Raw genomic sequence first — 22,009 nt, 5'->3', positions numbered from 1 at the left:
AGAAGGATGGACATCTACTAGTACTCCACTCATCACAATATAATGAGTATTGGTCACAACCCTTGCTTAATCAATTCTTATATTTAATCAGGTTTCACCCATTAATTATATTTCCTCCACTTTCTTTATGGATGTGGTCACATCTTGAACCCCCTTTACTTATTGCAATATAACTTGCTAGTGATAAAGAGGATGAGAAATCCCACTTAGTACTAACTCAACGTAACTCATCCATCAACTAATTATTCCGGCCTTTTCCCAAACACATGGACCTCCGAGTGAAGTCCCACTAAGTATAGAAACAGTACCTTAGCTCTATATATCCTATATATATACATCCTCCACGTTTAAACTCTCGCAACGTTAATTGTGTTCCGATCCTTAACCAATAAGCAGAGATGAGGAATTTTACCTGTTTTGGCAAGAAACTACATCTCTGTAGGCTTTGTAGTAGTGTTTCATGTATCAAAACAGCTTGTCTTAGCAGATCCTTTCCAGGTCTTATTAGATGTTTGTACCACTTCCTATTCTTCAACGTGAATCCCCTTTGGATCCAATTTTTTTACTTTGTCTCTAATTCCCTTATGGGTTTTTTAGTTTTGAAGATTTTGAAACCTAGACCCGACGCAGTAAGGCCTAAGGACTTTGATGTGTTCTTTACATCTGTGTCTGCAGCTACGGTTTCCAGCATGTCAACCGTCGAAATGGAGGTCTTTTCCATTGCCCAGCTTGTAGTTTTAACCGTTTTAATGTTACTAGGTGGAGAGGTCTTTCTTTCCATGCTTGGACTTCAAATAGAGAGTTCCAAGTTCATGAAGAAGCAGGAGAAGATTGAAAACAAAGTCGACTCATTAGTCAGTTCAGACTACCTTATTACTTCTTCAATTCACACGAATGTTGATAATCAAATTGAATTGGGGCTAGTCAAAGTACCCCATTTCGAAAGAGAGAAACCCAGCAGTGTAGAGACCTGCAGGAATATTGGAACTGATGATGATGATCAGTTAATGAGCTGTAGTGAGGACCTTAAGTATGATTCAATTAGGTACCTGAGTTATGTAGTCTTGGGTTATCTTCTAGTGGTTCATGTAAGTGGGTTTGCACTGGTTTCATCATATCTGAGCCTTGTTCCAAGTGCCAGAAATGTACTCGAGAACAAGAGCATTTCGATACATACATTCTCTGTGTTCGCAATTGTCTCTACTTTCACAAACTGCGGTTTTATCCCCACAAATGAGAACATGATAGTCTTCAGGAAGAATGCTGGACTTCTGCTACTACTCATCCCTCAGGTCCTTCTTGGGAACACACTATTCCCATCGTGCTTGAGATTTGTGATATGGGTCTTGGGGAGGTTTACAAAGAAGGTCGAATTCAAGTACATTCTGAAGAATGCGGGAGAGGTTGGATATGCTCACTTACTCCCCAGTTTGCACTCTTTCCTTTTAGTCGTCACTGTTTTCGGCTTCATACTGGTACAATTTGTTCTCTTTTGTTCCATGGAGTGGAACTCAGAAGGACTGAATGGGATGAATCCTTACCAGAAGCTAGTAGGTTGCTTGTTCCAAACAGTGAATTCGCGGCACGCCGGCGAATCAATCGTTGATCTCTCCCTAGTCTCTCCAGCAGTCCTGGTTCTGTTCGTGGTAATGATGTATGTTTCTCTCTCTCTCTCTCTCTCCATTTTCTGTCTACTATTTTTCGTTCATATTTGATTTGAAACTGAAGCCTAATAATTCTCACATTGGCGTGTGTCACTAAACTGATTGCTCGATCAATATAAATTATAATAACAAGTAAATGATTGGGACTTTAGTTGATTCTTTCAATTTATTTACTTAATTTTATTTCCACAATTTTGATTAACGTATAACTAATTAAAATGGTTTATATATTTACCTTTTCTTTTCCTTTAAGCAAATTAAATTTTTGTTATTACCTGTTAACTTTGTCTTATAGGTATCTCCCTCCGTATACTTCCTTTTTACCCATTAAAGATGAAGAGCTTTCTCCAGCAAGCAGTTCCGAAAAGAAAACCAAAAGTAGTTGGGGAAGGCTAATGGAGAATCTCAAATTCTCACAGCTCTCTTATTTGTTCATATTCGTCATCCTCATTTGCATCTCAGAGAGGAAAAAGATGAAAGAAGATCCACTTAACTTCACAGTGTTGAACATCGTCATTGAAGTGATCAGGTATATGATCTTCCCTTGAAGACTTCTTCCTTTTGTTGGGTGTCTAGTCACTGTTAACTTTCGTTTGGTTCCCAAACAGATAAAAGTAAGCTTCTCTAGGCTCTAGCTAGGTTAATAAAAACAGAAAAAGAAGAAAGAATGGAAAATAAAATTCACAAAATACACTCAAAATGGAAACAAACCACGAAATTTCATACTGCAAGAAAGAAACTAAAGATCAAAATATCACTATCTGCTTACTGATGCCCCTATTGCCAATACTTCCGTACTACTTGAAGGATAAAGGTCACTAAAACAGCAACTACAACCACTAATCTAGTTTGCATTTGGAGGTGATAATTGAAGTGTGGTTGGTGTGTGGGGCTTCACAGGAAGGGGAAAACAAGTAGTAATAAGAAGAATCAATTTTCCCACAATCAGTAGCAATGAATAATTTTTGAGATGGGATAGTGAAACATTCGTGGGTGGTTTAGTGGTTTAGTGCATGACATGGTGTGATGCATTACTCTCTAAATTTTGAATTGATCTGCACATAAGTTCCCAACACATGATAAATTTCCCAATTAGGGTTTCCACATGTCCCTATTTCCAATAAGAGTGCTGTCATTTCAGTCAAGGCTTCTATGTTCAATCCCAACAAAAACAAGGAAAGATAAAAAAGAACAAAAAGTATATATATATATTGACTTAATTTGCTATTAAGAAAATAATAACTGATTTGGATGCATCCCCATTGAAGAAAAGAAAACCTGATTAAAAATCAAAAACATGGGGTGGTTATTGTTCTTCCATATATGTACCCTTGTCCAGTTCTTGGGATATGCCTCTTTATCAATATAATAGTTTGTACTTTGTACCCATATCACTCCTAAAGAAAGCTTTTTGTAACACAGGAATTCTCTAAGCATACATGACTGTGGTACCTGTGGATCTGGCATACTGGACACCAGATCCATGGTGTTGTGTTCAAACATGTACTTGACCAATCCCTATGCTTAATATTGCTCAAATGTACTTAAGAAAACCATATACAAATATATCTATAATTTGAGAATCTCTGTATAATATTGCTTTTTATTTATCTCTTTTCATCACCTATATATATAGAAATATTAACAATTAATTTCATTGGAAGTGAAAAAAAAAACCCATGTTTCAATTCTTTCATTCGTGTTTTATACATCCATTCTAGAGAACCACGAAAAGGAGACAAATTCGATTAAAGATAAAATACAAACATGAGTTTAGTGCAAACCCCACCAAAGAGATAAGATATAACCTCTACTACTAGCTTTCCTTTATAGGACCAAATTCCTTTTCCAATTTCCAGGTCCAGGAGTGGTGTTGGCCTTCTAACTCCTTTTATTGCATCTGTGGAACCTCCTCAAATTGACCCTGAACAATTTTGTAGTTATCCTCATTCCTCACCACTACCCATCGACCTATTACATCAACTCTATAATATCAAATATACATGAAAATGTGTTCATCATGTTATCCAAAAAAAGTTGTCTTGCAATTTTTGGGGAAACAACATGTGATGTGACCGCGTAGTGATATAAGTCAAATTGAGTATTATTCGTCTTCCAACATTAAAGAGACCATATGAAGGGTGCACTACTCGATCCAGAGGTGAGCAAGACTCAGATTCACAGCCCACTGTAAATGGAAATGCCTCGCACATTGCACACCATAGATGGGTTTGGTGACCCACAATCTCAATGGTGGAATCCACCAAATGGTGTGTGTATCAAGCCCAGTTATGTTTTGGGTCTGGCCTCTACCAGTTCCGAGTCCAAAAAATAGCAAAAAAACTTGAATTGGGTTGGGTTGGATTGGAATGGGATCGGGTTGAGCGCACCCATTTTCGAAATTGTAACAGGATCACTGGTGCAAAGAAATGTTAACACATAACAGGATCGGGTTGAGCGCACCGGTGCACGTCAAAAATCTATAGAGTGCAAAACCTTGTATTTTGTATGCATTTGCATTGTAGATATTTGTATTTTGTACTCTTTCCAAATTGAGTCTAAATGGCGAAAAGGGCCGGGATTGGAACATGCCCATTAGGGGGGTGTTTGGGACCATTGTCTTTCACAGCACAGATATTCCCTCTCACCAATAATCAGCATCCCAACCCATACATTATGCTTTATTTCTAACAACATATACGAGTTTTGGCTTTATTTTTGAAATATTTTCATTGTAACAAAGGTATCCCATAATAAAAGCTAAATTAATCTGCCATATCAATACAAGAAGGAAAGAAAAAGAAGATGAGATAGAAATGGAGAACATGGAAATGAAATGATGTGTATTCATTTAAGCTCATTCCATGCTAATTGTAAATGAATGGCAGTGCATATGGCAATGTGGGTTTCACAACCGGGTACAGTTGCAAGCGGCAACTAAATCCAGATGGCCAATGCAAGGATACATGGTACGGATTCTCTGGAAGATGGAGCAACACGGGCAAGCTGATCCTCATCGTGGTCATGTTTTTCGGAAGACTTAAGAAGTTCAATATGGAAGGTGGCAGAACTTGGAGACTCCAGTGAGACAGATAGATAATAGCATGTATACAAACTCCAAATAATTGGAGAGAATTTAGGATATCTGCATGGATTGAACGTTTCCGGTGCAATATCTAAGTACGTAGTAAAAAAGTAGAGACATAGAAGCTGTGTAAGTGTTTGTTATGGTGCTCCCAAGGTCATGTTATGCAGACTTTACATAAGCAAAAGTGTATTCTTCCTACATTATTATAATTAATTAAATTTCAACATAAGATATGGGTAAACTTGTATTTATCCACACTGCAAGTCTAATTAATGGACTTTTGTATGAAGGTGGCATGTTAATTAGAAAATAAAGAAATAATCTATTTAGTGACCTCAAATAATAGCTTAAGCTTTTAGGTTGAATGATTCATTGAGAATTAGTACAAACAGTAATCTCAATAAAAATCTTATTAATTAGGCTGCAAATAAGTTGATCATCAAATTCCAGTTCTGTTAAATCTGGAGAAAACTTCATAACAGCAAGAGAGGAAAGCCTTTCCATTAATAAAACAAAATTATATTATATATTGAAACAAATCAAATTACATATATATAATGAGCATCACTTTGCAAAAAGTTGGACCTTCTAGCAGTGACATCAGCTCAGCTTTTCAGGTATTATACCTACCAAAAAACAAATGGCCCCTTGCTTCTCACAAGTACACAATTATTATATGAGACCTTACCATTTGTCTTCACCCTGAAGAGAAAGATGGTAGAATAAGCTTTATGTACAATGGTTAGGTTTCTCTTTTTTCCTTTTCACCCCATTCTTTTTGGGAGGGTCATATAAAAAGATAGCTATAGTTACAGCATGGTAACCATAGGGAGCCAAAAATGATTTAATTATAATATGGTTGGCATAAAATGCAGCTTCTCAAGTAATAGGACTTTTTCTTTTTTAATCTCAAATAAGTTCCTTGAAGTCCTTCCATTCCTCCAAATTTCTGCTGCCTAAGGACTGAACACTCACAAGCATCTTGCGAGTCACAAATCTGGGGACAAGTTGGAACAGCATCATTATCCTAAGATGATTATTTTTGGAGCAATGGAAGTATTTGGTCTGAGGCATAAAGGATCAAACTAGGGGCCCATTTGTTTTTTCTTTTTTTTTTTATTTTTGGAGGGGGAAAGTTGGTCAATGGGATTTTAGTTTCTATTGACTAAGATAGTCATGTTCTCTTTTCATAATTATGTGTGGTCCGCAGAAAACTTATTTTCCCTATGTCCATATGATAATTAACTTTCTCACCTAGGTGGAAAGTTCCTTTTTAATAATGGTTTCTCTATGGCTAAAATGGCCATTGTCTTACTTTCGTAGGAGATAAAAGAACATCAACAAATCCACTTACCTAGGTAATTAGTGTTTTCTAGGAAATACTTATTGATGTGGCATAATCCGGCTGCTCCCTGCTAGATATGATCTGGCTGCCAGCAACGGTGGAAACTAGGTTCCTGAAAAAAATGAGTCAGAGATCCCAGGGTGGTTCACCCGGCGAGGATACTCCAATGGCTAAGTTAGAACACAGTGATGGTAGAGAGCTTGAAGATGATAACAGTGATAGAGCTAGAGATTACACATACAACAATGAGAATAGAACGTAACTCGGGGGGGCGGAGTCTTTATATACTGGGGTCCATGCGAGTCGGCAGAACAGTTATCGGATTCCATCTATGACAGAACTTGCTTGCGTGTTAGGTGGGCGAAACGCCATCCAACGGTAATACTGTCATGTGCTGTCAAACGGTAATACTGTCACACACCGTCAAACGGTAATACTGTCCCTTCTTGACAGAACCGGGGAGTTGGTGAACTAATGTGACCGTTACGAGGTACGGCCTTGTAAGATACAGAGTACTGCGGTGTGCTCCTCGAGGTTGCCATTCGGAGGTCTGAACAGTAGGCAAGTCGCCTATAGGATATCGAGCTATTCGATGGTGGACCGACTGGTAGCGAGCTCCTCGAGCTTGCGCAACTTAGGTCTGCCTTGACATGAATGCTGAAGTGCCCTTGGACCGAGGTGATTCATCAGTCCGGGCATGATATATAACGAACTTGGTTTTGCTTGTCGCGATCTGGTTCCAAGACGACCTTAGCTCGAAGTGGCTTTAGTTTGGGGTACCAGCTTACCCGAGCTCGCTTTGTAGCGATCTGGTTCGTGCTAAGCTGTCACTCGTATTGAGTCATGTCCACGTGTCTATTTGACCATGCCGATTTGTTGCTTATGTGGGGTCACGCCCACGTGTCCCTCGGTCATGAGGTCGGGCCAAATTCTCCTTCATCAATTGCCCCCCACTCCTCGAGCTAGGGGTCTTGACCTCGTTCGGGGAGTTCACGATACGCAAAGTGGATTTGGCTCGAAGTCTAGGTGCTCTATTAGATGGATCGTGTGCGGTTCACACGCGGACGTCAAGCGATCTATAGGTTCCGTGGATGCCAAAAAACACGCTAAACCAATTTCGATCTCGAGGGTCGTGCAACCGGTTTTCTTAGGAGTCGTCGGATGGCTTTGATCCCAACCGTTGTTTATTCGACACAGTTGCTATAAATAGGGGGACCCGAGACTCATTTCCTTCGCCACAAGCTTACTAGTCCTTGACTCTGTGGTCGCTCTTAGCTCCTTTGGCTTAGTTCGCCATTTTCTTCTAATCCGGTTGTCTCTCTTTGGTGAGTCTCCCTTCGCTCTTCCTTTTCCATTTGGTTTAGCTTCATGTCTTCTTCTAGTTTCAATAGTCTTCTTGATGAGGCCGAGACGGGTACCTCGGCCCAGGCCGGTACCCAAGAAGGGGCTACCTTGGGTCTAGAGGTAGTCTGTGGCCTTCCTGAGGTACAGGCACCCCGGGAGGCTCGAGAGGCCTCTGGTAGTCAGGCATCCACTTCTCACCAAGGTTGGGTGCCGGACCATTTTGGCCCTTCGACAATGACCTTGGACCAGCTCTAGGTCCTAGTGTGTCGGTACAACCTCCTGAGGGAGTTCTCCTACAGTCTCCCCTCAAGTAACTTCCCCTGGGAACACGATCATAACGAGATCGTGATTTTTGAAGAGTATCTCGTGGCTGGCCTTTGCCTTCCTTTACATCTTTTAATCGTAGAGGTTCTAAAGTCATTTGACATTACCATAGATCAGTTACACCCGAACTCCATCGGCAATGTAGTAGGGACCATTTCGCTTTTTTACGAGTACTGTCTCCCCCTTGACCTCGATACTTTCTCTACCATTTTGTCAATAAAGAAAAACTCTTCCTATGCTCTTCCCAAGCATAGGAGAACCTATTACTTGTCTCCTCGCCCGGGCTATAAGCTACTGCACGCACTCCCCAACAGGATCCCGGCCTGTAAACAGGGTTACTTCGTGGTCCGTAGCCCCGAGGGGTGGCCTTTCCCGACCCACTGGAGGCCGGCGATTCAGGTTCCTGGTGTTAGACTGGGCCTGAAGACAAGGGAGACGCTCAAGTCTTGGGCGGAGCTCAGCTTCCTCTGCTCAGACTATCTTGTTGAAGACAAGCTTGTACAGACCGGCTTGAGTCCTAGTAGGTTGCCTTTGGGTTTTTGCTTTTTTAAGGTTCTGATTAGTTCGTGGCTAATCTTACTCTTTGTTTTTTGCAGCTACCATGCCAGTCAACGTGGAAAATCTTTTGAGGAGCTCCTAGGGAAAGAGGAGGGCCGCAAAGAGGTCACGCCAGGAGACCGATCTTTCTCCCGAAGTCATGGTTGTGGAGCTAGTCTCCACTGCGCCCCAGGAAGAGACTCGATCTGCTGCTCCCGAGGCGGTCATGGACGAAGCCCATCACAAGGGAGCTTGTCCTCAAGAGCCCAAGAGCTTGTCTGCACCCGTGGGGGAGAACATTGCACCAGAGGGCCATCTCCCGTCCGTGAGAGAGAGCATTATGGACCACATTCTAGCTATGCGCAAGAGCCGAGGTGCTATCTTCCAGGACGAAATCATGAAGTGGGCAGAGATGTCTACGGGCCGGCTCTTGGGACTAATCGGTAGCCATAGTATGGTGGTAAGCATTCTACCTTTTTCTCCCTCCTCTTTTTTTTTTTGACTCACTGACCTCGGTTTTCTTCTGGTAGGCTAACTCTGTTGGTCACGCGCTGGCCTACCAAGCAGCGATCCACACAAGGGAAGCTCGTGACGCCAAGAAGGAGGCGCAGCAACTCCACCGCGAACTGGACCTAGCTCGGGGCGAGATACTTAGAGCCAAGAAGGGAGCCGGGGCCCAGAAGGAGCTGATCTTGTCCCAAGAAGGGCAGATCTCCTCGCTGACTGAGGAGAAGGCACGGCTTGAGCGAGAGATTGTGAACCTCGAGGCCTCCATCGTGGAAGAAAGGAGCAAGGTCGTCGAGAGTTTCAAAGAGTCCTCGGAGTTCAAGGCTCTACAGGTCGAATACGGCTCGGACTCCTCTCGGTATGGATTCAAACTGTGCCGGTACTTGGTCCGGTAGAAGTTCCCTGACCTCAACCTTGGTGGCATTTCAATGACGGGCTTGGACCCCGAGGTGGCCAAAGCAGCAGATGAGGAGCCCAACTCCTCAGGGGAGGAGAGTGACACCGAGGTCGAAGTGGTTGACGCTTCTACGTGATGGCTTCTTGTTCTCTCTTTTTTGGATTGTGGATGTACTCTCCCGGGCCGTTGAGCTCGGGTTTTAGTAACAATCTTGTATCTGAACTTTTTCTATTAATGAAATATATAGTTTTCTTAGTACTCCTGAGTACGAAATAATTCTAAATGTGAGTGAGTTCCAAGCTGGGTAATTTAAAATATAGGTCACCTGAGCTACCGAGTTGGCAGTGAATAGGGATTATCGAAAGAATGAATTGTGTTTGCTCCGAACTACACAGGTTACCCCGAGCTATTGAGTCACTGAGCTTGGCAACGAGTAAGGGTAACCGAGGTGAAATAGACATCGTAAGGTTTGTACCCGAGCTATCTTTACCTTAGGTGTTAGAAGTAGCTTATGCCAACGAAGTAACTAGGTCCTTGTTAGTTCGGCATCTTCAGCCCTTAGACTTCGGGAGGGACCCGTAGTCCGTTCTTAAATTTCGCCCATGCCGTAGAGGCGATTGGGTCTTCGTGGCCCTTAGGCTTTGGGAGGGACCCATAGTCCGCTCCTGAACTTTGCCCATGCCGTAGAGGCGACTGGGTCTTCTTGTGGCCCTTAGGCTTTGGGAGGGACCCGTAGTCCGCTCCTGAACTTTGCCCATGCCGTAGAGGCGACTAGGTCTTCTTGTGGCCCTTAGGCTTTGGGAATGACCCGTAGTCCGCTCCTAAATATTGTTGCTCCTTCTATAAGGAACTAAATATCAGAGGACCCGGGGTGGCCAACCCGGTGAGGTCACTCCGATGGCTAAGTTAGTACTCTCATAGTAGACTACGAGCCAGAAAACACAATTTGAGAGTTAGAGCTTGCTTACTTGTTTCTGGGGCTGGTGACTTTCCAGTTTGTAATCAGAGGTGGTATCGCCTTATGTTGCTGATGTTCCACACCTGAGGTACTCGCTCTCCTTATAGGGTTTCGAGCCTATACGTACCTTCCCTGAATATCCGCTTCACCCGGTAGGGACCCTCCCAGTTTGGTCCAAGCTTAACTACACCAGGCTCAGGTACCATAATTTTCCGGAGGATCAGGTCCCCTACACGGAAGTGTCACTTCCTGACTCAAGCGTTATAATACCGGGATACTCTTTGCTGGTAGGTTGCGGTCCAGATGTACACGAAATCTCATACCTCTTCTACTAGGTCGAGGTTGGTGCGGAGCTCGTCACCGTTTCCTTCGTTGTCGTAGGCTTCCAGGCATAATGTGGGTACCTCGATTTCGGTTGAGATTACCACTTCCGTGCCATAGGTGAGGTTGAAGGGAGTTCTCTCGTGGCGGTCTTGACAGCAGTTCGGTAAGCCCATAGTACGCTGGGCCGCACTTCCACCCATAGCCCCTTAGCTTGGGATATGCGGGCTTTAAGTCCGCGGAGTATGGCTCTGTTCGTGACTTCTGTCTACCCGTTTGCCTGATGGTGTGCTACCGATGTGATGTTTTGTTGTATCCCCATCTCAACACACCAGTTCTAGAACTTGATGTCTTCGAACTGCTTACCATTGTTAGAAATGAGCACCCGAGGTAGTCGGAAGCAGCACACTATATTCTTCCAAAAGAAGTTTTGCACGGTTCGAGCTGTGATCGTTGCTAGGGGTTCCGCTTCTACCCACTTTAAATTATTTTTTCCTAAAAAATTAGCTATTTGGAAAACCCATATGTGAAGTATTCTATACAAGAGGGTGATGCGGAATTTTTTCCAGCATTGACGTGAAATCAAATCCCTCAACCAGCACTTTGGGGAAAAAGGGGGTCAAGGGAAAGTTATCAATGGTGCATGGCACTAAATACCAATAAAAAAAAGGAAAAAAAAACTTAACACAAAAAAAAAGAGCAGACGATGAATTTGATTAGCCATTTTCTAGAAACTGTGACTCCATTGTTGTTGTTATTCATCAATTAGAACCTGGTAGGCTTGGGCTGGAAATTCCTTCTCCTTGACATATCATGCTTCGATGGCTTTGTGATTTGCAGGAGGAAACTCCAGCTTAGAAATTCCTTCTCCTTCATTAGATGATTCTTCTTTAATGGTGACCTGAAAAGAAAAAAGGCTTTTAATGGTGATTCAAAAAGAATAGGGCTTTTAATGGTGATCCAAGGAGAGAGAAAGAGAAACGAGAAAGAAAACAAAGCTTTGGATTTCATTTCTTTCATTGCAGTCTTGATGAAGCTCAAGAGTCTGAACAGATTCAAAGGATACCTTTGAACCTGATTGTATCTTCTCACTTTATTGACATGGAAAACATATCAATTTCATTCATTAAAAACTAGGGAGAATGATGGTTCAGCCAAGGGTCAGAATTTGTAAGCTCAAAGTACTGTTGGGGTAGGTCCATCTTGAAATTGATACCAATTTATCGAGTGGACATTGATGCATAAAATGTGGGTTGTTGACATTTTGAATGTTTATAGTTCTGTAATAGATATCAGAAATCTGCATTGGAACCAAGCTGTGGATTGACTCGTGAACCAAGGCCACCATCAGTGGTGTATTGATATTTCTCCTCAAATCTGGAGTTCACATTTTTTTTAGATGCTTTAATTTATGTAGTCGTTTCGCTCGGTTAGTTTATCCTCCGTGATGTATAAACAAAAATTGAAGTATATGAACCGAAATCGTTTGATGTGGAATGTTAATAAGCAGTAGCACCACAAAGGATGGCAATTTCTATCCCGAGGGTATCCACTTCAATAGGGTAGGTTTTTTTATTTAAAGGATGGATTTTAGTGTGGGAACCGGTTTTGGAATTCTACAACCCATATGGGTACCAGTATAGGTAATGTGCAGTATTACTGTATTCTTTTAAATTTGACCCTCCCCAACTTGCTTATTATTAGAAAGCATATAAATTTTATATATTAGATACTAAATTTAATAATATTTTAAAATTTATGTAAAGAAAAATTGATAGTTTATATGTTTTTTTGTTTTAATCAAATAAATAAGTATTAATTTACTTAATTATTGCTTATATATAATAATAAGGGGACTCTAAACCCAACCCATCCTTGTTTTGCATTTTGATGTAAGATGGTTTGAATTCTTAAAATCAAAGCTTCCTTGGTTTTCTTTTTACTAACCTATATACCTTTTCGTTTGAAACTTTTTGGTTTTTGTTCTCTTCTTTCTTTAGGGTTACTATTAGACAATATGAAGATTCAATAATCATATATACTCTTTTGCCATTTTTTTATGTTTTTTTCCTCCTTACCAAAGTCACCACTCTAACATGGGATTCAGAAGTCCACGTGGCATTCTTTAGGTTATGGTTGGTTTGGAGGAAAAGATAGGGAAAGGAAAGAAAAGTTAAGGAAACCTATACAATGTTTGTAAAGGTTTCTCTATCTTTTCTTTCCTTTCCCTACTTTTTCATCCAAACCAAACATAGCATTAGGTTATGGGTTTGAAGGAAAAGGTAGGGAAAGGAAGTCTACATTTTCCTTCAAACCAAACACAGCTTTAGTTTCTCGTACGGAAAAAGAATCACGACACGGACTCTACGCGCCTGGATGTTCAATGATGATCAACACAAATCAAGAATTATGCGATCGATATATGGGTCAAACTGTTCCTTGAGCTTTCAAGAACACAAGCACTTTAAGAAAAGGTAATATACCATTCTAAAGATATCAATCAATAAAGACAAAGTCAAAAGGAGAATAAGGCTTTAAAGTTTAAAAGGCAGCAAAATAGAGAATAGTAAGGATACATAATGAAGCCATTTGCTTAGGGATTAGGGTCTTCGGGTCTCCATGTTGAAAACCCATGTAATAGGATCCATGTAACTGCAATCCAGGTAAGTGTTACTAAAATTTGACTGCTTGTATAACAAATGTCTGGATGGTAGAAAGGTCTCGTATCTTTTCTCTTATCCATTAGATAGTTAATAATTTTATTAATGTTTATTACACTATTAATTATACACTTAACTATTTTGGAGCAACTTGATCTTCAGGACTATTGTATGTCTTTATCATTTGTTTTCCAAGTTTTCGTTATTCCCAGACCTAATAATTTAGTCACTGATGAACATGTGGTTCTAATGTTTTATCAATAAATTAATCCAAGACAGTTAAATGAAAAAAAAAAAGGGAGCTCATATCTATCTATCTATCTATATATATATAACTCATGCATAATCAATTCTAGTTAATATTGATGTGCTCATATCTAGATTTTTTCTTTTAATATTGATGTGTTCATATCTAGATTTTTTCTTTCAATGTTGATGTGTTCATATCTTTCATTCCCCTTCACTCGCTGCAACTTGTTAATGGTAAAGGTAATTGAAGAGCATTAATTCTTGATAGAGAAGCCCCACAAAGGAACTTAATTCGACTCTACTCAACTCAACTAAAGCCTTGTCCCAACTATACGGACTTTTGAATGAAAGAACTCCCACTAAGTAGCTAGCTAGAAAATGTATAAATACTACCTTAGCTGATGAATCCTTTATATACACACCTCCAAAGTTTAACGTTGTCTTCCTTCAACCAAGTAACCCAAGTAGAGATGAGGAATTATATTTGCATTAGAAAGAAACTACATCTTCGTAGCTTTCCATGTATCAAAGCAGCTTCCTTTTGCAGAACCTGTTCGAGTCTAATGCAGTGTTTGTACCAGTTCTTAGTAGTCATCATCCATGCAAATCCGCTTTGGATCCAAATTTTTTACGTGGTCTCTAATTCCTTCCTGGGTTTTTTTGTGTTGAAGATTTTGAAACCGAGGCCCGACGCAGCAAGGCCTCAGGACTTGGATGTGTTCTTTACGTCTGTGTCTGCAGCGACGGTTTCCAGCATGTCAACCGTTGAAATGGAGGTCTTTTCCAATGCTCAGCTTGTAGTTCTAACTGTTTTAATGTTACTAGGTGGAGAGGTTTTTTTTTCCATGCTTGGACTTCAAATAGCGAGGTCCAAGTTCATGAAACAGGAGAAGATTGAAAACAAAATCGACCCATTAGCCAGTTCAGACTACCTTAGTTATTCTTCAACTGATCCCACTAATGTTGATAATCAAATCGAATTAGGGCTAGTCAAAGTACCCCATTTCGAAAGAGAGAAACCCAGCACTATAGATGAGGACCTCAAGTATAATTCAGTTAGGTACCCGAGTTATGTAGTCTCGGGTTATCTTCTAGTGATTCATGTATGTGGGTATGCCCTAGTTTCTTTGTATCTGAGCCTTGTTCCAAGTGCAGGAGATGTACTCGAGAACAAGAGCATCCAGATGCAGACATTTGCTGTGTTCACAATTGTCTCTACTTTCGCAAATTGTGGTTTTTGTACCCACAAATGAGAACATGATAGTATTCAGGAAGAATTCAGGACTTCTGCTACTACTCATCCCTCAGGTCCTTCTTGGGAACACTCTATTCCCATCGTGCTTGAGATTTGTGATATGGGTGTTGGGGACGTTTACAAAGAGAGTGGAATTCAATTATATTCTCAAGAATACGAGAGAGATTGGATACACCCACTTGCTCCCCAGTTTGCACTCTTCCCTTTTGGTCGTCACTGTTTTCGGGTTCATACTGATACAGTTGCTACTCTTTTGCTCCATGGAGTGGAACTCAGAAGGATTGAATGGGATGAATCCTTACCAGAAGCTAGTAGGCTCCTTGTTCCAAACAGTGAATTCGCGGCACGCTGGTGAATCAATCTTTGATCTCTCCGTTGTCTCTCCAGCAATCCTGATTCTATTCGTCGTAATGATGTATGTAGCTCTTTCTCTCTCTCTCTCTCGCGAAAAAGACTGATGCATCCTTGTAATGTTTCCTTCACCTTTTGTTGTTTTTTCCTTTTTGTTACGCATGGTATATTTATGTTGTATACCTACTATACACATAAATATTATAAAAGGTAAAATTCCAGATTAGTACGCTATATTTTGGGCCTGGTGCCACTTTGCTCCCATAACTTTAAAATGCAATAATTAGTACTCAAACTTTTAAAACATGACAATCCAGTACCTACCATTAATTAATTATTAATCAATCATTAAGTGGCATTTGAAAAAGATAAAAATGCCCTTCAAGTGTTATTTAATCTTTTTTATCAACAATCTAAATGTTGATAAAAATTAATAGTCCCAAATCTTTATCTTTTCCATTCAATAAAGTTTGAGGGACATTCTAGTCACCCCAATTTTATTGAATAGAAGAGGCAAGGATTTGAGACTATTAGTATTTTGTCAATGTTTAGATGGTTGATAAAAAAAATTAGATGACATTCGAAGGGAATTTGTGTCTTTTTCAAATGTCACTTAATAGATAGTTACAATTAGTTAATAGCAAGTACTGGATTATCATGGTTTTAAAGTTTGGATATTGAATTGTCGCATTTTAAAGTTTGAAGAACAAAGTGACACTAGACCCAAAGTACAAGGTGTTAATCGAAAATTTTCCCTACTATAAATTATAAATAGCTATATACATGCATCTATGCATCATGGATATCAAAGGATCGGAAGGTTTTTCAGTTGAAACATCATTATGCATTGCATTGGTCCCAATGGAACTTCCAACTTGAAGATTTGTAGAATCAAATTATTGCTGTGCTCATCAAATAAATTCATTTCCAGAACCTGACATCTCTCACACACACACAGATAAGTGGAACTTGGGGAACTAAATCAGCTACTTTCAGTAAAACTGAATTCAGGTCTCAGTCTCACTCGGTCTATATATATGGGTATCAAGCATCTCAATATTCAAAACATCTTACTTTCTTTCATTCTTATTCTCTCAACAACAATATAAACAATTAAATTAATGGTTGGTAATTAAGGAAAGAAAAGAACTGAAAACGTCAGCTTGAAAATAACAGATATAACCTAGGAAAAATAATTTCCTATATGTGGCATCTATCTGAAGCTAGGTTTATTAATCTGTCCTACTTTCTAAAGCATCTGTACACTTTTTTTTTTTTCATTTTCTATCTACCATTTCCGTTCATATTAGATTTTCGAACTGGAATCAAACAATTATAGTTTACTTTCACCATTGGCTTGTCATCAAAATGATTTCTAGATCAATATGAATGATTGGGATTTTATTTGATTCCTTCAATCTATTATTTCCATAATTTTGATTAACAACAATGGTTGATATATTTATTCTTCTTAATCAAATACGAATTTGGTTAAAAATCTGTTAGCTTTGTCTGACAGGTATCTCCCTCCCTACACTTCCTTTCTACCCATTAAAGATGATGAAGACCAACCTCCAAGAAGCTCCGAAAAGAAAACCAAAAGTAGGTGGAGAAGGCTAATGGAGAATCTCATATTCTCACAGCTCTCTTATTTGGTCATATTCGTCATTCTCATTTGCATCTCAGAGAGGAAAAAGATGAAAGAAGATCCCCTTAACTTCACAGTGTATTTTCTCTTTACTCCATATAACTATTTTTTTTAATTCTAAACGTTATTCTCAGTGGAGGGATGGCCACCATAAAATTTTATTAAAGAAATTATTGGCAAAAAGATCTAAGAAGGGAGGACATAAAAACTCTACCCCTTGAATAAGTATAATGTATAATCACCCGAGAAATCAAGTAATAAGTAAGAAAGGTATACCAGATCCATCAGCTTCAAATTTCTTTTTAACCTCACCTTGAAGTTCATCTGTACAGCCAAGTTTTGAAAGAGAATCAGCAACTTGATTACCTTCCTGGAAAATACGCAAGAACGGCAGCTTCAACTTGTCACAAACCTGTCTGAACGCAACCATCCAACACAATAACACCCATAAAAAGTAGACAAAGTCCATGAAAAATAAGAGAAACAGGACCGATCGATTTTAGTGCCAATCCCACCAAAGAGATAAGATATAACCTCTACCACTAACTTCCTTTATAGAATCAAATTCCTAGTCCAGGAGTGGAGTTGGCCTTTACTTTCTTTTGTTGTATTTGTGGGACCGCCTCAGTATTCATAGATTTGACCCTTAACAGCTTTGTAGTCATCCTCACCACTACCCATCGACATATTACATCAACTATATATCAAATTGAGACGTACGAAAATTTGTTTGACATATTCGCCAAAAATTGTCTTCCAACTCTTGGGGAAACAACATGTGACTTGTATACTGATAAAGTCAATTTGGGTATTATTCCTCTTCCAACAATAAAGACAACATGTGAAGGCTACTCTCAATCCAGAGAAAATAAATCCCCCGCTTAAGGGACAGCTTTGGGTGAACCTCATACATTCAGGTCTCTGATTGGGCTTGGACTGCCCAAGAACTCAACCCAAGCCCGATAGGCTTAGGTCTGACTAAGACCCAGCAAAGAGTCCTAAGACGCAAGTCAAACTCATGCAGCCGTATAATAAAAGCCGAAGCTTGCATGATAGAACTGTATGCATACTTTCAACCCAGCCTTGGGCATACTTGCAGCCCCTTTGGGAAGGCTTTAAAACAGCAGCTTCTGGAGTGGAAATGTAATCCCCACAAGAAGCTTAGAAGCTATGTTTGATGAAAAACCGGGAAAACCCAAATAATTCATCGAGCCAAGAAAATGACTTTCCAGTGAAACTATTTTTAGTAGCTTCTTCAAAGTGGCTTAATAAAGCAACTCGATCAAAACTGAAACCCTCCCAAGGGGCCCTTGGTAGAAACCTAGAAGCCAGGACTATAACATTAATAAACGCCCAAAAAGGAGTGCTTTTGGAAATTATAAGTTTGCAACGGCATTACCAATGCATAGAAATGGCAAGGACATAATCTTATTCCCATGAATGTAAAGCATGGTTTTAACACAAATTGTAAATGACTGGCAATGCATATTGGCAATGTGGGTTTCACAACCGGGTACAGTTGCAAACGGAAACTAAATCCAGATGGCCAATGCAAGGATACATGGTATGGATTCTCTGGAAGATGGAGCAACACGGGCAAGCTGATCCTCATTGTCGTCATGTTTTTTGGAAGACTTAAGAAGTTCAATATGGCAGGTGGCAGAGCTTGGAGACTCCAGTGAGATAGATAGATAGATAGATAGATAATAGCATGTATACAAACTCCAAATAATTGGAGAAAATTTAGGATATCTGCATGGATTGAACGTTTTGGGTGCAATATCTAAGTAGTAAAAAAGTAGACACTAGAAGCTGTGTAAATGTTTGTTATGGTGCTCCCAAGGTCATATTATGCAGAGACTTTTACATAAGCAAAACTATATTCCTGCATAGTCAAAGGTATGTATATTCTGCCCGCATTATAATTAATTAAATTTCAACACAAGATATGGGTGAGCCTGTATTTGTCCATACTTAAAGCCTAATTAATAAACTTTTGTGTGAGGCATATTAATTAGAAAATAAATTAAAAACCTATTTAGTGACCTCACATAATAGCTTAAACTTTTAGGTTGAATGGTTCCTTGAGAATAGCATGTATACAAACTCCAACATGGGAGATGTAAACTTTTCAAAGTATAGAGTGCAATGTCTGTGTACAAAAACCAGTAGCTACACTAGAAGCTGTAAATTTTATGATACTCCTAATGTCATGTTCCACAAAATTTTGCACGAGCATAAAATATATTTTGGGAAAGATAACTTATATGACCACAAGTCATTATATTACCAGTATAGTGTTGACCGGTAAAAATGGAAATCTCAGCAAAAATCTTACAAAGTTGCAAGTAAGTTGAACAAATTCCATTTTTGTTACATTTGCAGAAAAATACGCATCAGTATAGCCAGAAATGAAAACTTTTTCTTTAAAACAAAATTATGGAAACAAATCAAGTTGCATATTTACAATGAGCATTACTGGTAAAAAATGTGACCTTTTAGCACCGACATCAGCTCAATTTTGTAGGTATAACACATACCCAAAAAAATGGCCCCTTGCTTCTCACAAGTACACAATTACTGTACAAGACCTTACCATTCGTCTTCACCCTGAAGAGAAAAATGGTTGAAGAGATAATGTACAAGTACAATGGTTAGGTTTCGCCTTTCCTTTTTTCACTCCATTCTTTTTCTTGGGAGTCACATAAGAAGACAGCTACAGTTACAGCATGGTAACCATAGAGGGCCAAAAATGATGCAATTACATATGGTTGACATAAAAAGCAAATTCTCAAGTAATAGGACCTTTTCTATCTCGAATAATCTCCTTGAAGGCCTTCCATTCTTCCTCCAAATCTTTGGTGCCTAAAGACTGAACCCTTGCATCTTGCGAGTAATGAATCTGAGAACAAGGTGGGATAGTTTCCCTATCCTGAGATTGATCAACTGAGGAAGTAGAGAGACCATTTAGAATTTAGTAATTTGACCAAATCAGATTAGTTATAATCTATAAGTTAGAATTATAGAAGCAATTAAATAGGAATTCCATTAACATCAGGTCGAAATTTGATATAGTACAAAATTTAATAGATAATGAAGGAAAACAAGAATATATGTACAAGGATGAAAATAGTCAAAGCTGAAATGTAAGGGAAATGAACATCAATTACAATAAACCAGGATTACAAATAACTTAAATGTATGCTATAAGAATCAAGACACAAAAAGATTAACATGCTCCCCTGGATAACTGCACAGACCTAGGATCTGAAAATTTGAGCTGGATCGGCTCTTTCTGTTAAACCAGGATTCATGACCTACCAATTCTTGTTGTAATGTGATCTGAAGCTTCTATATAAAGTCACCACACTAGCAAGTAATAAGCATATAATCTCTACAACATATATTATCTAGCTACCAGAAGTTTACTTTCATTGAAATTTTTAGGTGTCTTTGGAATAGGGTTTTAAATATGGGCTTACTATTTACAGTAACTCACAATTTCTGTTTATAGTAACATCATTATCTAATATTTTTAGTAATTTTTTGTCTTTACATTATGAATCAGTAACAAGTTATTAGAGTTGTTTTAGAAGTTGGATTATTTATTTGAGTTTCCTTATGAATGAGCTCTGGTTGTTGCCAGAAAATTTTTCCTTTTCCATGACTTCTTCATCTACGTGATCTATCTCTTTACTGTTTACCCTAACAGAAAGTTCTCTCTCTGCCTGATTTCTTGCCCATTGCTTAGGAGACAACAAGCTGTCTACTTGCTTTTCCATCCCTATTCTTTCATTCTTGACAGCCAAAGCCTCTCCGTAAGCCGACAAGGCCCACCACCACATCTGAAATTTGTAGGATGCCTACTCCATCATACATATATCAAAATCTCCTCCAATATGAGCATGCAGCAATTAATAATTAACAATAAAAACAATTGAATTAATACAAAACATTATCTTCTAGTATTCATCGACAAATAGGAGCTATTTTGATGAGCACAAGACTCAGTAACACAAATCTTTATAAAGGGACAATATTGAAAAGTAGTTTAGCTTTATTGTCAATAAAAAGAATGTTCTGAGAAAAAAAAAACGAGTTCCAGTTTGCAAAGTATTTAGTAAGCATGTGAGCTTTGCATACTAAGAATGCTTACCTTTCCTTGGCTTCGGAGGCCTAATGGAACCTCTTACTGCCCCTGTAGGGGAAAGAGGCCTCCTAACAGGTGCAGGTCTCACTGAAGTCTCAATCTTCTTGGAAGATATGAGAGCAGAAGATAGAAGAGCATCAACAGCATCCCGTTGTCTCTTCCTTTTTGCAATCATTTCTTTAGGTGCATCTGCTAGACTAGCTACTTGACCTCCATCATTTGACTCCCTGTCATGATGGCTGCCTTCTGTAGGAGCTGAAATTTCAGGTTTTGTTTGACCTATAGCATGTTGACCTGATGCCTGTGATCCCTTCAACACTGCCACCTTTAAGGTTCTATTAGTAGCATCTGTTTCTTGCATATGTACTGAATTAGTCTCATTTCTCAAATCACCATGTGTGGATGACTCCGTTCTGTGCAAATCACTATTTAAATCCATTTGTTTTTGGTTTCTCTCTTTGCATTTAGCCCGGCTATATTCTGCATGCTTTGTGGTGGATCTTACATCCTTCAAGATTCTCTTGTCCTTTGGAACAAAATTAGATAGCAGATCCTTATTTCCAGATATATTAGGATTTCCCACATCTCCAGCTATGCTTTCATGTCTTGAAACCTTGCTACTTATATTTTTCGGTTTCCTTTCATAGGCTTCCTTGTTATTGCACTTATCCTGTTCAGAAGATTGAAAGGTGTTTCTATCACTGCCCCCTTGTTTCAAATCTTTTGGATGACAATCAGAACTGGCTGGGATAGGTTTCTTCTTTGCAGCTGAAAAAGGCTTCTTAAACACAAACTCATAGGGCCTTTCTATAGATACAAGTAAGTTTCTTTCTTTAGCATTCTTGACTAGAGCAGCCCAGTTCCGATTTGTTTGAAGAGTGCGTGCATTGCCGAAAATCCACAGGGAGAATTTGGCCCTCGTCAAGGCAACATTCATCCGTCTTACATCAGCAATAAAGCCTATACTGCTTGAATTGATACCAGGTTCTTTACAACCATTTGAAGCTCTGACTGTAGAAAGTAACAGTATATCTACCTCACGGCCTTGAAAGCCATCCACAGTGTTGAATTCCATATCAGAAGTAATAGAAGGCCCAAATGCACTAGAAAATCGTGAACGCAAGACTGAAACTTGGCGCTTATATGGAGATATGATGCCTACCCTTCCACCAACAAATTCGGATGGGTTCCTTTCATAAAATTCAACATGT

At 39.3% G+C, this 22,009-nt stretch overlaps 2 protein-coding genes and 1 pseudogene across 6 annotated transcripts in view; 2 read left to right on the top strand and 1 right to left on the bottom strand.

The window, feature by feature from the left end:
• The first annotated feature begins 380 nt into the window (after positions 1-380).
• LOC104601682 (putative cation transporter HKT1;4) lies at positions 381-4,970 on the top strand. Its single transcript, XM_010265121.2, has 3 exons — positions 381-1,654; positions 1,960-2,193; positions 4,553-4,970. The coding sequence occupies exons 1-3, from the start codon at positions 399-401 to the stop codon at positions 4,749-4,751; spliced, it is 1,689 nt and encodes a 562-aa protein (XP_010263423.1). The 5' UTR covers positions 381-398; the 3' UTR covers positions 4,752-4,970.
• An 8,865-nt stretch (positions 4,971-13,835) lies between these two features.
• On the top strand, positions 13,836-18,415 carry LOC104601681 (cation transporter HKT1;3-like; annotated as a pseudogene). The gene is made up of 3 exons (XR_016079730.1): positions 13,836-15,064; positions 16,520-16,746; positions 18,125-18,415. The product of XR_016079730.1 is annotated as a cation transporter HKT1;3-like (transcript).
• Positions 18,416-18,982: 567 nt separating this feature from the next.
• Positions 18,983-22,009, bottom strand: part of LOC104601580 (P-loop containing nucleoside triphosphate hydrolases superfamily protein) — a 53,052-nt gene continuing 50,025 nt past the window's right edge. For all 4 annotated transcript variants that reach the window (XR_016079269.1, XR_016079268.1, XM_010264961.3 and 1 more), the window contains 2 exons: positions 20,805-21,988; positions 18,983-19,594 (listed from right to left, as the gene is read on the bottom strand). Coding sequence is in view for 2 of the 4 variants with exons in the window: in XM_010264961.3 (XP_010263263.1) it covers positions 19,440-19,594; positions 20,805-21,988 (1,339 nt within the window). In the remaining 2 variants the exon portion in view is untranslated. The remainder of the gene's footprint in view (positions 19,595-20,804; positions 21,989-22,009) is intronic.

This window comes from Nelumbo nucifera, chromosome 8 (assembly GCF_055504915.1).
Source record: "Nelumbo nucifera cultivar China Antique chromosome 8, China Antique-T2T, whole genome shotgun sequence".
In the NCBI taxonomy this organism is placed as follows: Eukaryota; Viridiplantae; Streptophyta; class Magnoliopsida; order Proteales; family Nelumbonaceae; genus Nelumbo; species Nelumbo nucifera.
Note: the sequence above shows the minus strand (reverse complement) of the source record. Positions and strands in the feature narration are given on the sequence as shown.